This window comes from Serinus canaria, chromosome 2, assembly GCF_022539315.1.
Source record: "Serinus canaria isolate serCan28SL12 chromosome 2, serCan2020, whole genome shotgun sequence".
NCBI lineage: Eukaryota > Metazoa > Chordata > Aves > Passeriformes > Fringillidae > Serinus > Serinus canaria.
In genome coordinates this window covers 24275144-24301473 of record NC_066315.1, presented here as the reverse complement: position 1 = coordinate 24301473, position 26330 = coordinate 24275144, and the positions used below count along the sequence as shown (strand labels likewise).

The following is a 26330-nucleotide window of genomic DNA, read 5'->3' as shown; positions in this document are numbered from 1 at the left end:
AATTCTCTTCAGCTGGCAGCATCTGCATCTGCATGCTGACACAGCCTTCAGTGTGGGCAGGGCTGGGGCCACCAGCTCCACAGCTCCTTGTCTCTGGCAGCTCCCAACCCCTCACCCTGTGGGACAGCCCATCGTGCTGCTGGAGCACCTCCAGAGGTTTCAGCTCCCAAGTCCAGCAGAAACCAAAGGAGACCATCTTCTGTATTTGTTGAGAAACATGACTGGTTTTGGAACTGCTTTCTGTTAGCAAAAGCAAAGCAATAAAAGAGTATTTCTAGCTGTGAGCAATGGGTTGTGGTGAGCTCTTCAAGACAAAACACAAATTTGCAGTTTTCCAGGAAAGGCAATGGGTTTGATCTCAAAGGGGAACAAAAGTCAAATAAAAATGAAACAATCTAAGTATTTTTATAACATTAAATTGTATGCTTCTGTTAGGTGACCTCAGGTTTTTTTTAAAGACACACAAAGGAAAGATCACAATAAAAACCATTTCTGGGATAAAAAGGAAAGCATTTTTGCAATGTCAGAACAATGCATTTCCCTTTGTTTTCTCTAATAAAGTCAGTATTTTAGTAAAACTGATATGCTTCCATGCTTTCTCTATTCTTGGTAATTTTAATGGAGAAAAAAATTTATTGACAACTTTTATTTGGTTTAAGGAATGTGGAAAAATGTTTTAAACCATATTCTAGAGCTGCAAATATCTGGCTCAGTTCTCATTTTGCCTATGATTCTGCGTTCATCCTTATCCTTAAGATCTGTCAGCCAGACCATACAATGAAAATGGTTATTCCTCTCTGTTTGTAGAAAAGCTGACACAACAGGATTCTGATCTGAACTGCTATCTCCAATGTGAAATATGCTATCTACTATTTTTATTTATGCTGACATTGGAGGGTGTGCTCTGTATGTGTTACTGGCCAAATACGAACGGATTTTCAGTACAGTGCAAGCATACCACAAAAAAAAAAAAAAAATAAATTCCCCATTCAAGATTATTTTCTTCAAAAGAACCTGCTACTCAGAGTGTTGTATTATTTCTATAAGCATTTCATCACACAATGTTGACTCCTCCAAGAAATTATTATTGATCAGGATTATCTTTGTCTTCTTATAGATTTGGTTCTGAAATCAGTAACGAATCAGCTCGCAAACCAATGAAAAGCAGGCAGTTCCAAGAGGGAATAACAGCACCCTGCTGCAGACCAGATAAAATCATAATACAGTTTGCAGTAAAAACCACATCAAACTGCCTATTACACAATCACCAGTGTGACACAATGGGGTCCATACCATACCTAGAGATTAATCCAGGGCAAAAGGGAACAATGACATTGCTAAAGGTATCTATAGAAGACTGAGATGACTTCAGAAAGCCAACAAAACCTCCTCCCCAGAATATCCCTGTCACCTGCCTTGATTCCCAATCCTACCTGAATTAGAATTAATGATCCTAAGAATTCATGCACCCAGTAGTTAAGTACCCTTTTACTATACAGTTTAGCTGCAATTTTTTACAACAGAAATAGAATATAGATTCAACCATAGCAAAGTAAAGTCTACAGTAAGGATACATTTGTACCACTTGCTATTTAAACACTTAAGACTAAAGTCAGACCTCCCCCAGTTCTGAATATTTACAGACCATTCAGGAACCCAAGAAGGGTTCACTACTCAGCTCAGTAATTTACTTTTTTATGAGTAGCTATACAACAAATTTTATTTCAAATTCTTGTTTTCAAAATATCACTCCAGAGTTACATAGCAATAAATGAGTATTTAATGTTTAACATACTGAATATGTGGTCACATAGTAAATTTGTAAAGGAATTAAATGTCATTGCTTTCTCCAAGAAATTCTGAAAGGCAAATTACATTAAATCAACACATGTATTCTATTGTTATGGGATGTCCCTGAAACTGAATTTAAAATATTTATATTTTAAAATAAAAGAAGCAAAACAATTTTTATTGAGGGAAAAATCCCCACCTTCTTCATAGAAATTCAGAAATTATTCCAGGAGATATTTAAAAAGTAATCTTAGAAGTATTGGCTAATACCGGAATTATTATCTTCATGGCTCAATAATCTAGCCAATAACACACCTTCCTTTCAAATTAAAACAAACAGACAACAAAACAGGGAGGCTGGAGCCCCTCCACCTTCCACTCCCAAGGACACAGATTTTCCAGAGCCATCATGCTTTCCCTATCTCTTCCACACATCTACATGTAGACAAAAAGTGGGGGGAGGGAAAAGTAGCCTTTCATGCAGGAAAAAGCTTTTGTAATAAAAACTAGATATTACGACTAATTTTTTAATTGGTCTTGTATGATGGACTTTGCATTAGATCCATCTTACTGCAAAGAATTTTTAAAGCACTTGAAAGCATCCATCAGACACCTGGTGTTTATACAGTGTTATGTGTACTCTTTCTAAATGAGTAGCTGAAACATCTGAAATAAAAAATAAAATACCATGCAATTTATTGACAGGTAGTGTAAGAATCTCCAGAAACAAAACACACAATCAGAAAATTATTTTAATATATTTAGGCTCCTTGTCATGTTTCTGAGTTACATAACTTTCCATCTCATAAGAGGCACTGTTTTAGAAGGATACTCAATAGTCACAAAATGTTTGCCTAATTTTCACAGGCATCCATCTATCACTGCAGGCTTCTGTGGCCATGAGACCCCAGTGGGCAGCACAGGCCTGTAAGAAAGGGAACTGAGGAGGATTTTATTACCATAGGCACCTTTTATCACAGTTAGCCATCTCACTGTGCAGCCACTGTGAGTAAGATTGCTGATAAATCCTTTGTTTTATGAGGTCTCCTGGACATTTCTGTTCAGAGAGAGAAATGTTTTCCATCACCTCCTTGTTACTCTTAAACAACATCTCCAAAGAGCTTGCTGATAAGCTTTCCAATATTTCAGAGGCACCCTAAAGAGGTGCTGGGCTGAATTAGTTTCCTAATTTGTGGGCAGCACAAGGCACAGGAGGTGGCTGAGGCTGCAGGGATCATCCCAATGACACACAAAGAGCTCATTGCTGCTGGACCCTTGGAGTTCCCCTGCAGCTGAGACACTGTGGGCTTTCCATGCTGCACAGCAGAGGCAGCAGATGTGCAGATGCCCGTCCTGGAATGGTTCTGGTTTAAAATGCATTTCCAGCACGATCAACACCTCTGAGAACCCTTAGTCTGGTGGAGACACCAAGCCCACACTGACTCAGACTGCCTTTATAAACTGCCCAAGAGCCAGGGCAGCTGTTCAAGGGTGCAAAGCAGCTTTTTCATCAGTGTTGGCATGTTCAAAGTGCAGAGGGAGATGCTGAAGAAACAAAGTGATACAGAAGCATCAGCAATGTGACCCAATTATAATAAATGCATTGCAATTTATGAGCTTCATGATCCTGAGCATACTGCATATCCTTTCAGTGCTGCATTATTCTAATCCTTTTCCTCCTTAAGAACTATTTGCTAACTCATTATGATTGATCCAGTGCATAGCATCTCTCAGCATCAGGAATGCCCTGAGTGATTCTGGCAGCAGCAAATTAACGGTGAGCAAAGCAGCAGTGACTGTGCCTCCTTTTCCCCAACTACTTCATTCTAGAGAACCATAAAGAATGAGAAAGCCCACACCAAAGACATCAATTTATGCTCAACTTCACCCTACATTTAAAATAGTTGAGGAAAAGACAGATATGTTGTTCATTGAATAGTGAACACTAAAAATTAACAATAAGCTTTAAGACCATGCTATACATCATTGAAACAATGAAAACTTACATGAACAATTCCTCACTTGTAAAGCTGGAATCCTCTTTCCATTAAAAAATAAAACAAACCAAACCAAACCAACCAACAAACAAATAACAACAAAAAATGGGGGAAGTGAGATGAATTTTCCCATCTGGAAAAAATCACAGCATCTTCTAGGCTACAGCCTCATAACTTCAAATCAGGCAACATAAAACAAGTAAAACATGAATGAATGCCTATGTTCTATCTCAAAAATCTCCAACACAGAAGCAAAGGAAAAGAAAGAGCTTATTTATTTTACTCTCATTTATGCAAACATGGTATAACCGTAATGATCGAGCTTCTGTTTTCCTTACACCACCAAGTGTCAATAAAGAATTGTTCCTTGTTTGAAATCTCTCTCAAACTGTGGTTAATCCTGTTTTCTAAATTTTGGAATAGCACTGATAAAGTATGAACTGAGAGCAATTAAATAAAGCAAGACACGAAAAATGCAGCAAATACAAATTCACCTAAATAGCATGCTAAAAGACAGACCCTAGCAATCACATTTTCAAACCAAACCATGTCACTATTCTCTGCATTTTAAGGAGGTTTACATGAAAGGCTAGATACATATTCCTGTTGCACAGATTTTTCTTATGTGTTAGAAGTATTGCCATGGAAAGAAATAGAAAATCCCACAAAAGAAACCCCAACCTTTCACCATTTTAGGGAAATTGCTGTTTGGAAGCTTTGCTGCTGCAGACTGAGGTCACCCACACTAATCTTTTACCACTGGAAAATATTCTTCTACTTGCAATTTAATTGTAATTCACTCTGTGAGATTTGGCTCACTTCTGACTTGGTGTTGGAGTGGTTAGTGCTGTTGGAATTCTGTTTAATCTTGCCCTGCAGTTGAAAAGATGTGTGCAGCCTGTCGGCTTCCAGAGAAAAGAGAAGAACTAGCAAGTTTTACTGTGTTGGAACGAAGTGATATAAGAAGATATATGTCACTCTTATTTGAAGATGAACATGCTTGAGTAATCAAGTAACAAATTTTGATATGATTTTTTTGTTTGTTTTTCATCTCTCAGTGTATGCTTCCAGAGCTAAGATGTGTCTTCAGACAAATCCCATTCTCTGGTTTGTGTTTTCCATTCTAACCTGGGGTGAAACTGCTCCCTAATTTCTTCCTCAGTGAAAAGCCTTTATCAGTGTAAATGCAGCTTTGGGCACTGTGCTTCACTCAGTCCTGATTCTTATGCTAATGAAGATTTACCTTCTTTATCCCATATTCAGGATGTTTTTGGCATATCTTAGCAAGATGAATGGGCCTTATTGATCTGATTTTTTTGTTGATTACAAACACAGAAAAGGTGGAAGAATCCAAACCGAATTCATACAGATTTTACAGCAGGATCAGAAGACCTCTTTGTTTAGCCTGCCAGCAATGGAGAATGTGCTGCAACAAGGTTATATAAAAACTAATCATATTGGAATTTAATTATTCCAGATGTTTCTCTGTTGACTCAATTTTTATTTTTTTTTAATCTGACCTCTAGCTAAGTTTCTCAGCTGCTGTCAGCAACAGCCACAGTGCTGTGCTCTGCCAATTGCTAAGCAAAAGCCCTCAGCTCCCCACACAGAAGCCTCGCTGCCTCTCAATGTCTTGACAGTCAGATTCCACTTAGAGATACAAGGCACTACCTGCTATCAGGTCTTTCCTGCTAAGGAAGAGAGAGGCCAAACAGCTGTACTTCTTATTTTTCATTTACCCATCCATCTAGCTTCATTCTCTTATCTCCTTGCATAAGCAAAGAAGCATTTTACAGGTCTTCAAAATAAATGGCCAGTGAGGCAATACAGCCCTGGTATTGTACTATGAAATTTCTTTTAAAATGCCTTACTACTTACTGAAAAGAGGAAATTTTTTCTCTTTAATGATGACAGTAGGATTTACAAAACTAGTAAAAGACATGGAGGAGGATGGTGTGGAAGGACAAAGTAATTTAGAAATAGTGCATTGCCTACAATTTACTATTGTGATGGTTTTGGTCTCTGTGACGAAGTAGATGCTGCAAGATAACTAACACAAGTATAAAGAGTAAGTCTCTTGATACACAAGTTATGGGATTTTATCATAGTCTCAAAGAAGCTAGAGGAGAAAAAAAATGAAACCCTGAAACTGAGAGTAGTATAATTAATTAACAAGGAACACAACAGAAGAACAATTTCAGGGAAGTGCATGGAAAGGAAGGTGGACATTTAGGGGGAGTGATGCTCACCTTTGCAAAAAACAAGGGAGAAAGAAGTTTAAGAATGAAATTATTTTGTTTTTAAACCTATGAAGCAAGGGGTGGTAGGAAATATGAATCCTCAACTTGGTAGGTGCTTTTACTGGAGTTTCCTCTTGGAAAAAGCAAACAGTAAGGAAAAGCTTCTTTGGAGGCAGATAGAGACTGGAGAAACAACCCAGCTCCGCCACTCAGAGGAACTCATCTTTAACAGACCAAGATTTTTTTGCCATCCCATAATCTTGTCTGGTATAAGAATAGCCCTCATGGAAATGGGCATGTATGGGACAAACCTAACAACTGGGTGATGGTCACAGCTCTACAGAGACTGCAGCCCCAAACAGGTATAGGTAAAGGTTTGGAACTTTCACCAACTGGGACTCTCATTTTCCTTATCCCACGGTGAGCACTGGTTTGAAGGTAACAAACTATCCCTAAGTGTGAACCACTGCCACATCTGCCAGCAGAAATCAGCAGGAGAAGGGTTTCTGACTCCTGGAGCAGCCACGGCTGTCACACTGTGGAGCTGCCAGCAGCTCTGCTGTTATTCCAGCCTAAGCACAATTTGTCTCTGGCTGTTTGTTTCCCCATCCCTCAGCCACACAATCACCACTGCCCAGAGCAACAGAAGAGTTACGAAATAACCAGTACTAAAAAGTGGCAGATTGTTTTAAACTATACCAATGTACTTCACTGGTTATCCTATCTCCCTGCACAACACAGAGGGTCCCCACTTTTAACTATTAGAAGGATACTTTTAAAACCAATTTGTAAAATTTACACCAGCTCTTTAAGAACCTTTATGGCACGAAAGTATGCTTCCACTTTAAAGCTCCCTTTATTCTAATTCTAATGGCCACCCTACACACTCTTCAATGAGTGTCACCAATCCCAACAGGGCTGTCTGAATAATATCAAACCAAACTAAATGTGTATGAAAAACCTTCTGTCCCATACCCAAACTCTATACAGAAGTTTCATATTTGTCTGTTTAATACTCTGTGTCTTTTACACGACAGAATAACAAAAGACATGAACAAAATCACATCAATTTTGGTGGTTTGTTCCCCAAAATGTGCTTTAGAAGTCTTTCTATGGCATAAACTCTAACTTCAATGTGACTTAACAAGCTGTCTAGAGGGAGCAGCATGAAAACTGAAGACTGATGGTTTCCTTACTTATCTTTTTCTCTTTACAGTTGTGATTATTTTCTCATTAGCATGATAAATGACTTAATATTTTTCACTACTTTCAATGATGATATAAGCAAAGTTTATTTTACAAAGACACAGAGCAAAAATTTTTTATAAAATAAATATTTATGTGATTGAAATGCATAAAGCAAATAATTTGCAGTCAGAAATGGTCTTTTTGCTTGTTTGCTAACAGACAACAAACTTATAAATGTGCTTGAAATTGTTTAATAAACACTTTTTCTGAACAAATGTATGGAGGTTCTGAAGACTAGCTACTAGCAATACCAACCTGATTTTTTTTCATTTTTCATACTCTTGCACTGCTCACTGAAAAGAGACTTATTTATATCTGTCTTATCTATAAAGACGCTCTTAATGATGATTAAAGACTTGAGGACATGAGAAAGAAAGCCAAGAACCTCTACAGAAGGTCCCAGAAGACTGAGTCCCAGCTGCATATCTTCTCCATGAATACAACTGGTATGTCTTCACCAGTAAGGTTTCCACCTTTTGGTGAAAAGTGATAATCTCAGAATTTCATGTTCTGGAAGCTTTTCAGTCTGTATTTCTCATTTCTTCCTCTGTTCTAAACAGGTCCTCATTTCCTTGTTTATGCCAGACACATTGTAATCACATGACTCTAATCACTCCATAGCTCAATTAGAGAGCTCCTAAATTGTTCTACAGATCAATTCTTTGAGCTTTCTAATTTCTTCCTTGACCTCATTAGTTTGCCAAAAACTTTCAGGCCAAGACATGCCCAGCTAATAGCTTCCATTCCAAATCTGTCCTCAATGTTAGTAAAATATGCAGTTAATTTAGTTTTTGTCCTAAGAGTTGTATATGAAAATTCCCTGAAACACAGAAAATATTGATTTCCTCTTTTTTGAGCTTTCACTGGTAATTACAGTGATGACCTCTGCAAAGCAAGTGGTAAACAGATGCAGAAAGAAAAGCAGCCTTGTAGCAAAGAGAAAGAAGAAAATAAATTAAAATAAAGAATGGGATTAAATTCTGCTCAGATATAAAGGATAAGTGCAAAACTCTTACAGCAGAACATGGTTCAGTGCTACTTACTGAACTTATGTCTTTCACTGGCAGAAGCCGACCAGCACCACAGCAAAGTTATCCCAACAGTCAAAAAAGAAGACCTCTCAAAAATGTCATTCTGGCTGATTAACAGATGGGTAAAAATATAAATCAAGATACAGATGAAATTAAACTAGAAAAAATACATTACTTGTCTCTAGGAGCATTTAAAATGGTAATTTTTCAGTATTTTGTATTTGGAAAAAAACAGAAGAATCACAGGAATCTAAGGTGAGTTAAAAAATTAACAACTGATCTAAGTTTATTTTTTATTATTTCCACTGGACATGGCATGTGCCAGAAAAAGGGCTCTGTTGTTTTTATAGTTTTAAACAAATTAACCTCAGCTTTCCTAGCCAATAATGCACACTGCATTAATTCTAGATAACAGACTAAAAGACACCTTACTTAAGAATACTCTCAATTGCTACTTAGGATTTAGAGCAACCAAGTGCATGGAGATCCAATTTTATCCCAAGTAAGTAATCTTACTGACATCAGATAAGAAGGGTGACAGAAACTGCAGGCACCTTTACTACTACAGGTTCAAGTTGTTCAGTCTGCAGCTCCTCATGAATATTCTCATGAAAATAAGATACACTTCATCTCCTATGGGTTTCAGGAGACAGCACTGCTTCTTTCATTCCCTCCTGCAATGGGAGGTTGGGAGACAAGCATGAAAGCAGGCAGAGTTTTGATGTCAGTGTGAAGAACAAACACTGGAAGTCCCAGTGCACAACTGCGATTTAACAGCAGCTGAGGGTCTCTGAAAATGCAGGGTACCTGTAGCAACTCATTTGGAACACCTGTTGTGTTGTAAACACACAGAAATAAATCTTGCTAGTATTTTCCTAATTTTTTCTGTAGTATTCACTGCTGCACTGACTTTAATCAGGCAGAAGAGGGGTTCATGCTGCCATTTCAACAAATGATGCACAAAATTCCCACTTTGCTGCATGACGAGACGCCACAGTTGCAAGGTGGTTTCTCAGACAGGCTCTCTGCTCTGCCATCCACACCTTTTGCTGCCTGGCAGGGTTGCAGGTCTATGGGAAAACAATTAGCTGGGCAGGATTTGCCCAGCACATTGCAGCAATGCTTCCATGCCTGCAAGTCCACTGCTAACAAGCCACATCCAAACACTCAGCAAGATGCAAGACTAAAGTCTCAGGTGAGAACCAAGGTACCAGCAGGAAAAATGCACAGCATTGCTTGGGAAAAAAAAAAAAAAAAAAAAAAAAGCATAATTTTCTTTTTTTATTCTTCAAAGAGTGAGATCTAAGCCTCTGCTCTGTGTCTTTATGAAGTAACAAAGAGACTCAGGTATATGATCCTTATGACAACTTGAGAATGCTGAAGAAATGTTTATACAAAACCACAAAAGTTATGAAGCATGAGCAAGCTTCCCCACTTCAATCAAGCTGGCAAGTTTACAAATCTTAGTAACACATTTCATGACACATTTATTGCAAGATTACAGCAATGCCCATCTGCCCAGAAGCAGGAATGGAAAACTTAAGAGTTTGTAATGCTTCACTGAAATTTCACTTGCTGATTTCCAAATGAGCATCTCCAACTAGCAGCATGTCTACTTCAGGACATTGAACCTCTGAAAAACAAGACCCCCTGTACAGACTCCCATATCCTGAAATCCAGTAAGCAAAGAGCCTCAGAAAAATACGATGTTCCACAAGAAATACAATTATTTCACCCTTTTAAATTATGGCAAAATAAAAATTTTTCATTAATTTAAAGACTGGAAAAATGCAAATGTTTGGATGATGCTCTTAGTCTTATGGTTTAGTTTTAGATGGTCCTGAAAGGGGTGGGGAGCTGAACCCTGTGATACCTGTGGGTCCCTGCTGACTCAAGACATTCCATGACTCTGTGATGTGTCATGACGTGCATATGCACACACACATGCATGCACCACAAGAAACACACCTGGTATGCACATCTCTGTACCAGCAACATGTCTTGCCACTCTGACTCATGTTTCAGACATGATTGAACACCACTGCTTGGGGCTGACCCGGTTCTCCCTGCAGGACAAAGGCCAAGCACAATATTGAGGTTGTTATGCCACTCCCCTCTTCCCTCTTTTGAAGGACAAAAGGGATACAGAGAAAGATTTGGAGAGATTTGCCTAAGTCTGTTCAGCCACACCTGAGATTCAGCCTTGACATAAAACTGCACCCAGTGTCTTCACATGGACTGATCTCCTACCATTCCTACATCTGCAGGTTTGGGTAATTAATAGTCAGGGAATTGGTCTAATTAGTTTCAAATTAAATATTTTCAAAACTCACTGAGAATTAGTGAGTAAGCCATGCTAATTAAATATTGAAGAAATAAGTGAAAATAAGCATCAGGAGAGGTGTCCCTGTGCTCTACTCCCAGTGCACAAAGGATTTAAGGGCATTTACTAGAACTCATTAATTAGATCTGTGAGCTTCTGTTTGACCCCTGATTTTTCATCAACATATTAAGGCTGTGTAAAATATGTATATATATAAATGCAAGGCACAGCTTTGAAAATGGATTTGAAAATGGATAAAGGTTTTTTTAGAAAAAACAAACCATTGAATGCTTTGATAATATATCCAAAAGAAGAAAAAAATACACTCAACAATAATAATGTACCATCTCAAAGCAATACAGAAACACTCTATTACCAGCATGCAAAATATATAGTAAAAAAGCACTCCTTCAAAAACATATATTCAGATATCCATTCTTCTCATGGATATCTGAATATATGCAACATTGCATTAGCCCACAAGTGTAGAGTGATGAAAAATGAATCAGGTGGGTAACCTGACAACAGACAGGGAAACAGTGAGGATAAATACCTCAGTGAAAGTGGAAGATGGAATGGAATTTTTTCTATAAATATTTATGGCATCAGTGATGATCACTACTCTGCCTGGTGACCCAGCAAACAAAAAATAATTAGATTGTGGTGTTTTTTGCCATCATGTAGAGGGAAATCCTGTCTGAGCTCCAGGTACTTTGCTCCCCCTGTTCTGTCTCGGGCTTTGCACCACCAGCTCTCCACTCCAGGCTCTTGGGCTCCAGCCAGGAGAAAGGCTGGGGTGTATGGGGTAAGCAGCTCTAAATGCATGCCCCAGCTGGGCCAAGGGAGTGGGCAGCTTCAGCTCACATCCCATTTCTTTTCTTGGTGGCACACATTCTTGTCCCTCTCCTCTCATCCATTAAGGACTTTCTCAGACACTCAGGAACTGCTAAATTTTTGGGTTCTCAAATTAATCTGGCTAAGCTTAGTAATATCCTAAAGTATTAAAGGAAACTGAGCACTTATCAAAGTAAGAGCTGTTTTCAGAAGCAAACTCTAATGACAGCTTCATAAAAACTGCTTTCAGTGTCTCCCCCTTGCTTCCAAAGACCACTGCTGCAGACCAGGTACCATTGGTGTTATTTCATCACAGGTATCCCTCTGCCCAAACTTTGAAAACTTAGAAAGAGGCCATGGTGACATCTGCCCATTCCCTCTGTGACATCTCCATGAGTGGCTCAGGGAGCTTCCCTTTATTACAGAGAAGTTGCATTAGATGTCTCCTGCCCTTTAATCCAGGGCTTATTAAAGTCAGTGAGGATGCTGCCTTTAAAACTGCTGCAAGCAGTGATTGCCACCTGTCTCATCATTCCCTTGCTGTGCATTGCAACAGTGCAGTCATTCTGGGAGACAGGGGAGGTCTGCAGCAGACACACACCAGGACAGACTGACTGATCTGGTCACATGCTTCCAGTTAGCTTGAAGGCTTTAGTAGAAACCAGCATGGAAAGATGTTCTAAGGAGGCAAAGAAAGAGGAAGCATATTTATCACATAATTTCCTTTCTCTCGTTACAATCTCAGTTCTCAAAAAACTAAAATTGCAAGTCCCCAAATTCTCATGGATGTTCAATGGAGCCAAAATCCAGTAATTAGCACTCAGGCCTTTTATTGCACAGAGGTTATTTAAAGAAAGGTGATATTTGACCTATAGCAGCTAAAAAGACACAGGCAAGCAACAGGGATGCTTTATTCAACTATCCAAGTTGCAACCAGCAGCCTGAGTGTTGAAAATACTATTGCATGAAGAAGATGTATGTTGACATGTGGTTTTAACAGAGGATCAACTTAAAACCAATCTTAACCATAATTCCTCCAGTTTCATCCTTTGCAGATGACACACATCTCATACACCAAAAAGAAGAGCAATGTTTTGATTGTGCTTTCAGCTTCAGAAACATAGTGAGTTCAAAGCCTGTGTTGAACATGGTGTTTTCATCTGGGCTTGTGCTTTAGAATAACTCCATATTATTGAGATATTTTTCAGTCTAAATTATGCCCTGATACATTGCAATTTGTTACAGATTAAAATTGCAGCTGACCATTAAAAATTCATTTGTGGCATTCCTCAGATTCTCCAGAGTCAGCTGAAATAAAACCACCCCTGCCAAGTGGTTTCACAGCATGATATCTGAACAGCAAGAACATTTTCTACTATTTTCTTAAAACATTCACCTTTTTTTCTAAAGTTTACCACTCTTACAACAACAATAAAAAAAAAAACAGTAAACAACCTTTACTCAAAAACATCACAGACAAAAGTGGGAAGGGTGATTGAAAGCTAAGCAGGGATGCTGGGAGATGCTGGAGGTAAACACTTCTCCACAAAGTTCATCTGTTGGGATCTTTCAAGTCTTAGACTACAGTAACTCCCTCAGGATCATCCAAGAGCAAGAACAAACCATCCTGATCAGAAATCTCCTGTCTCCCACATTCATCACAGCTACCTAGACTCCCAAATTTAGGGTTCATTTTCTGGCTCTGCTCCAGACTTTGCCATCTCTGCATTTCAGCTCCCAGCTGTGAAGCCTGGCTGCAGGTGGGCACCCACCATCCACCCAGCATCATGGACCTGGTTACACTGGTGGCCTCTAATAACCCCATAAGTGTAGCTCTTGGAGCAGGTTGGTGGTTTGTTTGGTTTGGGTTTTTTTTTTTTTTTGGCTTTTTTTAAGGGGGCATTAATGTTTTTTTGTGTTTTTTTTTTTTTTTTAATAAGTTGGCATAGTTAGAGATAAAAAGAAAACATGTAAGGGCTTGTACCACTCCAAAGCCAGGGATAATTATAAAACACAAGTCTTACCTCATCACTGTCTATTTCAAATTTTGCAACTTTAGCCACAGACAAATTGGTGCCCATGTTATGTTTTGATTTTTCCTCTTATTTGTTGCCTAATTTTCTTATTTCTTTTTAAACAATACATCAAATAAATGACAATCCTTTTCTTTGTAAGCTTTTGTTTATATTTGTATGCCTGTGAAATTAACTGTGTAGACTCATAGAATGTTTTGGCTTGACCTTTAAATGGTCATCTAGTTCAACCCCTCCTGTGCAGAGCATGGACTCCTTCAACTAGATGAGACCTCTGTCTAACCTGACCTTGAATGTCCCACAGAAGGGACATCTATCACCTCTCTGAGCAACCTGCTCCAGAGATTCAGCACCTTGATTGCAAAAGATGTTTTCCTTGCATCTAATCTGAATCTACCCTCTTCTAATTTAAAACCATTACTCCCTGTACCATCACTGCAGACCTTGCTAAAGAGCTTGTCCCCACCTTTCTAATAAACACCCTTAAGGAACTGCAAGACTGCAACAAGGTCTCTCTAGAGTCTTCTCCAGGCTGAACAGCACCATCCTTCTCAGAGCACAGGAGAGGTGCTCTGTCCTTTTGATCATCTTTATGACCCTCCTCTAGACTTGCCCCAACAGGCTCAAATCTTTCCTGTGCTGAGGACCCAGAGCTGGATGCAGCACTGCAGGTAGGATCTCACAAGGGCAGAGGAGAGGGGGACAATCACCTCCCTTGACCTGCTGTCCACATTGCCTTCTATGCAGGCCAGGACACTTTTGGCTTTCTGGGCTATGAGTGCACATTTGCCAGGTCATGTCCAACTTTTCATCCAGCAGAACCCCCAGCTGCAGTGTTGTTCTTTGCAAGGCTACTCTCATATTTACAGCTCGTGGATATTTGAGACTCAGAGAAGAACTTGAGTATTGTTCCATTTCACCTTTGCTCACCAAGCTCTGTTATGACCAGAAATCAATTATTTCAATTAATCCCTTTTTATTATGTAGCAGAACTTATATTTAAATTTCCTTGCCTCCTAAACTTAATATGCTTCAACAACTACCTCTTAAGATACTTTCTTACAAGAAATTAAACTCCAAAGCTTTGTGATTGTTTTTTGAATGTTGTCAGTTCAAACTTAGTATTAAATTAGGAGCTGTTTCATAATGTTAAAAAGAATGTTCTGTATAATAATCTGCCTTCTGATGGTAATTTTGTATAATTAATGCCACCTTTCTATGCAACCTTTTGTGTTCTAAAGTTTATTCTGTTCTCCCACATGGAAAATTAGATTATCCAGCATGTGGAGGCATTTACAGAATACAGCTCACAACTACCCATAGAATAAATAAAATAGTGACATGAAGGGAAAATTACATTAAAATATCAGCTGTTTTATTCTTTCAAGCACTACCAGTGTCTTCACTCAAATGACAGGAAAGGAGATGATGGTAACACTGTGAGAGACCACAACCCTTCACATGTGCTACTTCATCTCTCTTCAGGACATGGGAAATCTCTGCTGGAGGTTTTTTCCACCTTTCATTACAGACAAGCTAATTACAGAGCTTGCTGGAGTGGTAGGAGAAGGGAGCAGGTTCAGGGCCCAGATCTCCCAGCCATGTCCACGTACCCACTCTCTATTCAGCTCCTCTAAATTCTTCTCCTTCTAAAGCCATCACTGGAAGACTGAGCACACCACAAACACACATCTACACAAATCCAGGCAAAATATTTTGAAGCCATGCTGGAGAGCCTACCCACAGAACCCAGCATGAATCCCAGACAGCTTGAAACTATGACAGGAGACCTGAGGATGTCCCCTGAAAGGGATGTCCCCTTGCTGCAAAGGTAAAAATCTCCTATAATCTCATCATTTTAGTTTTTTCATCTTAGATTGTTTCAAAGTCTGAAACCTGGGAGCAATTAAAACCTGTCAAACCTTTGGCAAGATCAAAGTTGGAAGATTTTTCTAATCCTCTGCACTTACATGTTTTATGCTTCAGACACCTAACTAAACTGCTTGAAAAATATCTTTAGAGAAAGTCCAATTCATAATCTTCCACTGTTTTTCCAGTTTCCTAACAGAAAATGGATATTTTCCCTCCCTTCCCTAATTTAGGAGGCAGCACCACAGAATCTGTGCAGTAGCCAGATGCTGATCCATCTCAAAGATGATACTCTGAAATCCCTGGAGCTGCTTATAGGTTACACAATACAGTGGCTTTACAGGCCAGGCCATCTCTTGCACAATCAGTTTGCAGAAGCATGTTCAGTGGGCACCTCCAAAACTCAGGATTCCTTCAGTTTTCAGTGTACCATCCAGCAGAACTTATAGCATAATTCATGTGCATTAAAGATCTGCTGGTAACTTTAAGCTGATGATGAAGCATACTTTTCAAAGACCAAAATACTCATCTATCTTCTAGGAGAGAAGAAACTGGGTAGCAAGAAATAAATGCAAAAGTGGAATAAAGTGAAATTAGTATCTTGAAAATAGTTACGAAGTTCTGCCGGAAGGAGCAAAACATTTCCTGTCAAAATGAGTTGTATGTAAAGAATTTTCCTCCTGGTGTTTGTTTCCTCTTGTATTCTCCTCTTTCCACATCCTCCTCTGGGGCTATGGGATCTGATGACACACAGTTTCAACCTGGGCAGAGACAGAAGGGATTCCAAACATTTTGTTGGGAAGGACATAGGGTTAAAATGTAGGAAACTGCCTTTATTCTTGAGAGAATCAGGTTTATCTGGGCATCTCATTAGTGTGGTGCCAGGGAGTCCAGGGGAGACCTGTCCAAAGGTAACTAGTGCATAATTGTTTCCTTTATGGGTCCAGCAGCCCACAGGTTTTACAGGAACAACCAGAAGGTACAGCTTACACAACCTTTCCCATGCAGAAGCATGTAAAAGAATAATACAATCCACAAAGAGGTCAGAGGATGCATTGTGATCAGCTCAAATACCCCCCAGAACACAAAGTTGCCAAAATCTCTTCTTAAATGCAACACTGCTACAAGTGTCAGCTGCTATACCTGTTTTCTTTTAATAATGCAGAACCTGACATGTGCAGAGTATGAATTAGTGTAAGTCTTTAGAAACAAATAAATAGAAATTTTACATGATTCCTTTTTGTTCTTCCAAACACCCCCAAGCACAGTGTCACTGTCCTCCCAGGAAAACTGTCCTCCCTCCATGGTGCCAAAGGAGCTGGTCAAAACCAAAATTAAAACCAGCTTCAGTGTGATTTTTTTTTATTTTTATTTTTATCATGTGCCAAGTATGACAGCAGCCTTGTGCACAGGAAGCATCTGGACACACTGGAAAGAATTTCCTGGCCAGCTTTGAGTGACAAACTCAACTAACAGCTTTTTTTTCACCAACTACAGAAGAGCAAATTGCTCCCATGCTATCGCTCTTGGGGAAAAAAAATGGGTGGGAGGAGAAAGAGCCCCTCATTATTCTACCTAAAACAAGCAAACAATCAAAGACCAAAAAACCAGAAAAATGGATTCAGAGGTCTTTTTCATTACTTTTTTGCAAAATATTTTTATTGCTTTCAGTCCTTCCAAAGTCAGTTACAACAGAAGAAGCAGCAAATAGAAGTTGTTAGGGAAGTTACACAAGGACCCACCAGAATCCTCTCAAGAGGGAAAAAAAAGCAAGAAGAAAGAGATGAGGCTCAGTGGGAAACACAAGTAGATAGAGGTGGCTGAAAACAGTTGGTAAGATTTCGAAAATAAATATGGATAGTAGTAAAAAACATGTTCAAAACCATTCCAACATATAAAGATGGAGAAAAGTACAAAAGTTAGCTTGGCAGTGCTGGCTTAATGGTTGGACTTGATGATCTAAGCAGTCTTTTCCAAACTTTATGGTTCTGTGACTAATTAAAGGCTTCCTTTCTTGGGCTGTGGAAGGATCCTGAACAAGTTGAAATATGTATGGTGAATGTTTTTGCCAGGCTTAGACTCCAGCACAAGGAGAAGTGCTAGATGTGCTATCCAAGGGGGATGTGGTGAGGCCACAGGGTACAAGAAGCTGTGAAATGGAGTATTCACCTGCTGAGTGAGCAGCTGATGATCAGGAGTACAATTACTTTCCCTGAACTGTGGATGGTGCCACTGTCTGTATATCTATTTAACATTCTCTGGATTCCTGTTAAACTTTGCTCCTTGTGATTTCCGTGGAATGAGTTTTACAGGTTATACATAATGTAGAAAGGGAAAAAAAATTCCTTTCAGAAGGCTTATTACTCACTGATCTTCTGCTCTGTTGAGAGACCCCTGTTCTTGAATAATACAGCAAGGGTGAGAACAGTCTCATTCATTTCCTCTGACACACAGTATAGGAAACAGAAGAAATGCTGACTGAAGTCACCTTCAAAAAAATTTAAAGCATTCAATGATGCCACAAAAAACCCAAATACTTTTTCCTGTGATACACATTCATGGAAATTTTTCATTAATTCTATCTTTGTCCCCCCTTTCAGGTGTACAAGTGAAGGTGATTTGTAAATGGTTGAGGCTCTGGGCAGGTGCCCATTTTCTGCCAGTTCTCAGGCTCAAGGGGAGTGCTTGTACACAGGTCATGGTGTTCCAAAGGTCCCACACAAGAAGTTCCTGCCCTCCTCCAGAGTCATGCCGCATTCCTGGCTCCTGCTGCCCAGCACTGAAAGTATCTCCCAGGGCAGGAAGGACCACAGAGTGGGTTTGTAGTCTTATGGAAAACTATAGCTACTGCACTAGAGATAACAGAAATCAGCAATTCTAGGCCACCCAGGAAAGGCACAAAGAGAACAAACAGACACATTCTTCAGGAAATACATTGTCCTGCAAGAAGTACTTTATCACAAATAGCCTCCCATGCCTCTGCTTAAGAAACAAAACAAAGGGGAAAATAAAACAGAAAAAAACGTGACACTGATGTCTTCCTTCAAAACTTTTTCTGTAAACCAGAAAACTTAAATTAAATTTCAGTGTATGTACAATTCTGGTGATTGGAAGAATACTTTCCTTGTCACTTTGTCTCTCACAGTTGTTCCACACTTCAAATGTGTACTGACATGAAAGCGTAAGAGGTGCATTTATACTTTCAGAAAGCTTTTAAATTATGCCATTTATGTATAAGACAGATGTCAAGAATCTTGAGACTGGGAAAAGACAGTTATGTGTAAGTTAGACATATTTGTAATACCCAGGTTGTTTTAGTATAACCTCATTCATTGGCCAAGCTTTGTCAAGAGACAGTTTTGCTATTTGATCTACAGAAGTAAAGAATAAGCAAGACACCTCCAATAACAACTTCCTGAACAGTATGTCTTACTTGATAATGTCTCAATCCCTATATTCTTTTCAGGTATTATATTATTTCATATATCTTTAATATATTCAACTGCTCTCTTTAGTGTACATGCTTCTCTTATTCCCAACTATAAAATCAAGAACATCTGATTTTTATCAGATATATCTCTTTGAAAATCCCCAAGCCCAACAATTTCCTGCAAAACTAGAGGGAAGTCAAGCACAATGGAGGAAAGACTCTCCTGCACAACCCAGAGAAGAACGGGGCAGAACAGGGACAGCTGCTTGTAACACTCTCACCTCAGATTCTAAGTGCTCCAAGTCAGATTCAAGACACCACGTGGGTCTGACAGTTTGTGCAAAGCCTGTGATTCACAGAAGGGAATTTGGCATGGCAGGTCTGCTGTGAGACAAATTTGTGTCAAGAGCTCAAGCATTATTTGCACATAAATAAATGAGCATTTGCTACCAGTTAGATGCTTATAACTTTCTCCAGGAAAGAGACATTTTAAATTGCCTTCTCAATATAATTTTGACATAACCTGCACAGATACCAGATTTCAGAAACTCCTACTTCTGACGTCTAAGGTATTGTTATTAGCACACCTGAACTGCATGAAATACTGCTGTGTTCTGCATTACAAGCCACAAGTGTGAGGATTTGCTTTATCTGAAGCACAAAAGCAGAATCCCAGGAACTAATCTGATCCCTGTATCAACAACACATTGAAAGGAAGATTATCTCTTCTACAAAGACTGGGTGTCCTTCAGTAAGTCAGTTCTCTGCTGGCTGCTGTTGATAGCTGAACAAGCTATTCCCAGAGGTACCACTGCATTTCCCAACCAGCCAGGAAGAAAAGAAACACAACCATTTCCCAAGTCAGGTTCACAGCTAAAGAAAAACCAAGATGAACTCATTTCTCTGTCTGATCAGAAATACCTGATGATCTGTGAAATGCAGCAAACTGTCCCCTCCCTTACCATTTTCAACTGAATTTCATCATGCACTTGCAAGATACTAGATGGGACTTGAATAGTCAGCATTTCACAACATTGGAGGAGGAAAAAAAAAGTCTCAACTACACAAAACTCAGATGTATATACACATACAAAACCCTGTTTTCCTGAGATTTAAATCCAATCCTCTGAATTAGAAGGTCCAATAAGCATCTGAAATTTCTTATAATTATCTGATCAAGGTCTCCAAACTTCCCTGCCACACATCACAATTTTTGTCATTAAATTGATTCAAATAAAGCAGTGGCTGATTTGGTCTACTGCTTTTTAAAGGCCTACCAAAATTATTTCTTGATTGCAAAACAGGTAGAGATTATAGCTGGTAAACACTTGAGAGTGCTGATTTATTGGTTCATGGGTGTCTGAAAGCATGGCCCAAAGGCTCCTCTTGCAAACCTTTAGAGTGCAACTACTATTTATTAACGATTATTGCACTCTTTTGTAAGTGGGAAAAAGATCAAGCAGTCGATTCAACAGACTATACTTAAATCTACTAAACCAAGAACAAGCACTGCAGCTGGTCCACTACTGTCATGCAGGAATGGTTTGGGGTAAATTAATTAAATTCTGACAAATATCCCTCCTAGTTCTATCCACAGAAGTACCTGAACACTTTCCATTTACTTTCTAAGTTACCATTGAATCCCGTTTCACCTTTCTAGTTATTGCTCCTCCCAGGTCGTTCTATGCTCATTCTGTATAATAACAAGGCTTAGTATTACAGAAAGGGGAAAAAATAACCCCATAAACTTTTTCCAAGTTTTGGGCATGATTCTCCACGCCCAAACTCTCACAAGGTCTCATTTTACCAGATAAATGTATACTTGCACAGAATTAACCTTAGAGGACAGTATAGATCTATATTCCCTCCCCACATTCAACACAGAGACACTTCTAATAAACAGACTTTCTGAAGGGAAGGTATCATTTTCCAATTGCAGTGCAATCATACACTTGAAACATTACTCTTGTTTTATTAGATGCTTCTCTGAAGTGACAAGAAGGTAATGCTTATTACTTTCTCCAGTCCCAAATCTGGCATTTGTCCCAGCAGCAAAGGAAGGGGACTGACAGTACAGAACTATACGTTCCCATCCACGTGCAAATCTTACCACAGTTACTTAATTTTCCTGAAATGTATAAGAACATATTTTCTACCTTCACTGCTAGGTGTCTGACAGTAATAAATGAAGGCTACTATTTGGACAAACTGGTCATAATTATTTCTAGATTCTAACGCATTGCACTAAGTATTCCTACAGTCCTGCCAGTGTAAACACTAATGAAACACCCAGAGCAGGCATCATTATCACTCATGTTTCACAGTGATGCCATGTGAATATGCAGGAGAGAAAACATTGCCCTCCCACAAATCCTTCTTTCCCATCCTTTACAGGATTCCTGTGCTTTTACATCAGCTGATAAAACAACTTTAAATCATCTGCATTGGCATATGCAGGCACACAGTACATTTTGAGCCTGCATTTTTGGCAATCCATCCTATAATTTAGCAACAGCCAAGGCTTTGATTCATAAGCCATAAGATCACAAATAACCACACAGATGCTTTCCACTTTTAATCCAGTATCTCATCTAATCTGCACATAGAACAGTTCAAAGAATATGTCTTGCCCACTTCCCTTAGCAAAACATTCAATGGCAAACTACCAAGACTGGGTAAACATTTCTGCTGCCTGCCCTAACATTCTCTGCCCTCAGTTTTGGGACTGGCAGTAGCTCAATAGCTCAGAATTGTACAATTTATGAAGAAATATAGAGTAAACATAAATGAAGAATAGTAAGTATATAGGGATGCTTTTTTCTTCTGAATCCTGAATGAAGTAAATTTATGCACATTTTGCATACAGCAAAAAGACACTTTTTATGCATAAATTATATTCCCTTTTCACTGTGTAGTTTACTAGCAGGAAAAATCTTGCAGTGTAACAGAAAACAAAGTCTTTTCTAAGGAAAACTAACACATGCACTATTTTTGAGTCATGTAGAGAATAGCACAGCAGATAAATTGTTCAAAGATTCTTTCTCTGGCAGAGAACTGACCAGACAGAAAGTTAAATCTTCTGATGATCTTAAAAATTCTCCAATTATGGGTGCATGTCTGAGCTTTGCCCACAGTGTTTATATGACCTCCAATGAACATCCTGAACTACAGCCAATATTCACTAGAACCAACTACTGTGTAAACAACAGTGAAAAACTATACAGGAAAAGCTTTTTCAAGTTTGTAGCCTGCAACTGCATACAGTGGGAATTGATAAAGCCTTTGCAATACAAATAGTGCCCCAAATCAGTTCTCCACACATAGAAAGTTTCCAGTGATAAAGGACACATGTAAGGCACGTTCTTTTAAAAACCTGACTCCCATGAAGCAGCTCATTGTTCATAAAGGGAATGGTGTTTACACAGGAAAAAGTCTACTTTCAACAAATCTAAAATCCAACAGATGTTTCCTTCTATCTAAGCCAAACAAGTTTGTGACCCATTTCTGCCCAATCAGAAAGCTTCAAAATTATTTCTGAAGGGGAAAATCCCTCTATATTTGACAGAATGATTTTGGAAAACAAATTCAATAAAACTAGTATTTCAAAACCAGTATTACTAAAGTGAATTAACTTTAAAAAAAATCAGTGCTCTTTAAAAAGAATGTCTTATGATCTGGATATGAAGAGATACAACATGATAATTTTGGTTTGTGAAAGAGAAAGTAGGGCAGACTATTAACTCACAAGTGCTCTGCATTGCAATTGCTCTCCTCAAATCAATTTAACCTCCCTGCTTCTCCTGTAACACCTCTCCAAAGCTCCTGGCTGCTCTTGGATTCTTCAAATTTCATAAGACTTCTCTTTCTCTGCAAACAGCAACTAAATAACAGAAGTGGCTGAGCAGAGTATAAAAGTGGATCTTTTAATTCCATTTTACAGTATGCACTAATCATACAGCAAGCCTAAGCACTGTGTAGAAGCATAGAAGACAAAGAATTTCAGGCTTTGCCAAAGTTGTGCGGTTACATACACTGCTGTTACACACCTTACTTTGACTTACCATCAGGAGAAAGTTTCAGGACTTTCAAGATGTACCTGGTGGCATCACACCCTTACAGAGCAAAACTGAATCTGTTGCACAACTGAATGCTGCAAAGACAGAGGCTTCCAAGGAGTTGGTGCACTTTCTGTGCCCAACAATACTGAACTGAGATGGATCACAGGTTGCTGAGGATTTTATCAATGTTTTATACCTTTTATAAAATGTAGCTGCAGAGGTCAAATAAATTACATTAACAGCTAGATGCCAACATCAAATCCGAAGTTAAAATAGTCTTAAACATGAGTATGACAAATGTAATAAGTGCATGCAACCTTCTGTGCCACCTTTACTTCCATGAGCCCCTTCTTCACTGGATTTTACTCCAGTTATTTCTTGTCCAGATATTTTGTGAGCATTATACAAAGTTTCCACCTCTGTATTGTTTTATGTGCAGCACCTTCAGCATTAAGGTTCCTTACCCCAGCTGAAGCCTCTGCATGCCCTGAGATGAATATAAGAAGGCAGAACTGAAATCTGCCAGCCATGCAATGGACCATTATTACACCCAACACAAATATCAGCAATGCAAAGGAGACCCACTGAGATGCAATTCAAATCTGCCTATCAAACAATTATAGCAGAAAATAGAAGTGGTTTTCTCTCTCCCCCAGTAATCCTATTTGTCCTTTAAATAGATCTTAAGCATAATCTTGAACTGTCAGCATTTCTGTAAAGAAATACCAGCTCAGACCTAATTGGATTTGTCAGACAATCCCAGCCCAACAGTTCTCTGAGGTCTAACAGCTGAACAGCTGTGGGACAACCTTCCACATTATAATATAAGAATTTGAGTTCATTTAAAGAGGGAATATTTCCTCTGAAATTAAGTGACAAAAAGACATGATTTGTTACACAGAACCCTGTGCCTTAGCAATATCATGATGTGGTGTGGCATAGATGAGATTATGTGAGCTAGCCCCTATAGAAAATTATCTGCAGTTAACTATTAAACACTTTCAGCTGCTCTGAATGTAGGAAAATGGGGGTAAAGAAAACCACCAAGAATTCTGACTTGAACATGTAACAGCAGCATTTGAAAAGAAAACCTGTATATATTATATCACATATAAAAAAAGTAGAATATGTACCTAGATAGCAGAATATCTATCTTTGCTGAAGAGCAGAAATACTTCCTATTCCTCTGGACTTTTTGGGTCACTGACATATATAAGCATACACACAAAAACCTGCTCTCTGTGTCATCAGCCTCCTGCTCTGTTCAGGCTTCTGTGGGCTGGAATATTGCATTTTAAAGACAATCTAGGGGATACTGGCCTAAAGGCCACACTGTCTTCACCCTTTGCAGCGATGGAGAGGTTGCATGTTTAGGAAGTACAAAAAGCCAAATCTTAAAATGCTTCCAATGCCTACAAATTGTGGTTTCTTCAATGAAGATCTGGATTATTTCATATGTATCTGGATGCAGAAGGAAAGTTCTTATACAGATTTTATCTTGAAAACTGAAGTGATGTTCATTTCCCTAATTTTAAAATAACAGTCATACAGGTTTTAACATTTGTATTTAAGTACTCAACAATGTTATTTTGTGTATTTGCAGAGTTGGTAACCAGCATGTATATGACTGAGGAATATAAGCAAACTTTGCACTGAATTCCAATCCATGCTTTGACCTGGGGCAAAAGTGAATTAATCTTTTGAGTCTATCATTATTAATAGTCAGGAGTAAGACACTTGCCTACCTGTTGGCTTATCCACACCAAGGAATCCAGCCTGTCCCAGGATTTTAAACACTTTATGTGCTGGGAACTGTCCTTCTTCTTCCCACTTATCCACAAAGGGATTAATCTCCTTGTCAATGATCTAGATTTGGAAAACAAATTGCACAAGTTATAAACACAGACATCCTACACAAAAACTTTTGACTACTTTCACCTAAAAACACTAATTCAAGAAGAAAAAGATAAAACAATATACAGAGAAAAGCCCGCTAATTTTCTTACTTCCTGATGAATATCCTTATTTTCCACTCACCCACAACTATTTCAACAAATGTAATCAGGCAAATGTAAATAATTCTTTCAGCAATTACTACTAGAACAGGCCATCAGGGCTAATTTAAGCTTCTCCAAGGTCTATGAAAATGGCTGTTTCCCTCATTATTTGTTACCTTTTTTGGTACAGTTTCTAGAAAGTGACAGGAAAGGAAACGAAATCTGGATTATCCTCAAAAGAACCTTGGCAAAAAAGGTTGATCTGTTCTTGATGACCATATACAGTTCCGAGAAAGTCAAGTAGAAGAGATTAATTTCCTCTCCCTTTGCCTGAAACACTCTCAAGGAAGTTGGTGCTGTTTGGAGCATGTTTGTATTTAGACTTCCCCACAAGTCTGACAGAACATGTACTGGAAAAGTATGACCTTCTTCCAGAATTTATATTATTCCAAATCTAGCCCCTGAGCAGCTCTTGTCTGTGCTACTGCTAATGCTGCACACCTTCCAAAAGTCAGTGTCCTGAGCTGCCTGACTACAGCCCTTACTCTGTTCAGGCTTCAGAGTTTGCTTCCCTTCCCTTTGCAAGCAAAACACATCTGCAGTACAGCCACTACATCCAGAGACACTTTCAGGTTTCAGGGCACAAGAACTGGATGTTTTGCTCCACAAAGTCCCAGATTTCCATGGCCATGGGAAAGGAGCAAAGTGGGCAGCCTGCAGGTGTGCTCTTGCTGCCTACCAGCTCATCATGGCAGCAGGGTCGTGCCCAGCTCTACCCAGCTCTGCAGCCTAAACCTGGCCTTGGCACAGGCTGCTTCTGCCATGCAGCCAAGGGCACCACACACCTTGGTCAGCCTCACAAGGGGGTCCAAACTAAACCCTACCAAACTAAACACCAGTTCCCAAGAGAAAGGTCATGCCTTTAACAAACAGCTTACTCCTCTTAAGTCTTCTGTTCCCACTAAATAAACAAGTCCTGTGGTGCTAACTATTTCTTGAGCTGGAAATAGGATCCTCTCCCTCCATGACTGCTGTGTTCTTGAGACCCTGCAAAACCTTCTTCCAAACTATGTATTTGTTGCACATTCTTTGGAGAATTTCAGCCCATATATGGCTGCTTTCTGTCTTCCAATGGCCACAAAAATAAGCATACTTGAATGCTAGTAACAGGGAAAATAACTTTTTCACTTCTCTCACTAAATTCTGAGAAATTTGTATACTGAAAGTTCAACTCATTCAGAAATTATTATCTCTCTCCCACTGGTAAATTGATTAACACAGGCCTAATGATCAATAGTAAATTCTTGGCAGAACCCTATCTAGGAGAGCTCACATTTCTCCTCCATATTACCACATCCCATATGCTCAGATCCTAAGATGCTGACCCTCAGTGTTGAAGGTGGTGAAACACCTTTTTGGCTGTAATAGCATCTGGCAATGCTCATTGGATAACACCCAGGGGAATACCTGAAAGAGCAT

General features: G+C 39.0%; 1 protein-coding gene across 2 annotated transcripts in view; it reads right to left on the bottom strand.

The window, feature by feature from the left end:
* LOC103813117 (probable acyl-CoA dehydrogenase 6) overlaps positions 1-26330 on the bottom strand; it is a 76236-nt gene that overhangs the window by 39337 nt on the left and 10569 nt on the right. For both annotated transcript variants that reach the window (XM_050971104.1, XM_018909758.3), the window contains exon 2: positions 24600-24720. In XM_050971104.1, the coding sequence (XP_050827061.1) occupies positions 24600-24720 (121 nt within the window). The remainder of the gene's footprint in view (positions 1-24599; positions 24721-26330) is intronic.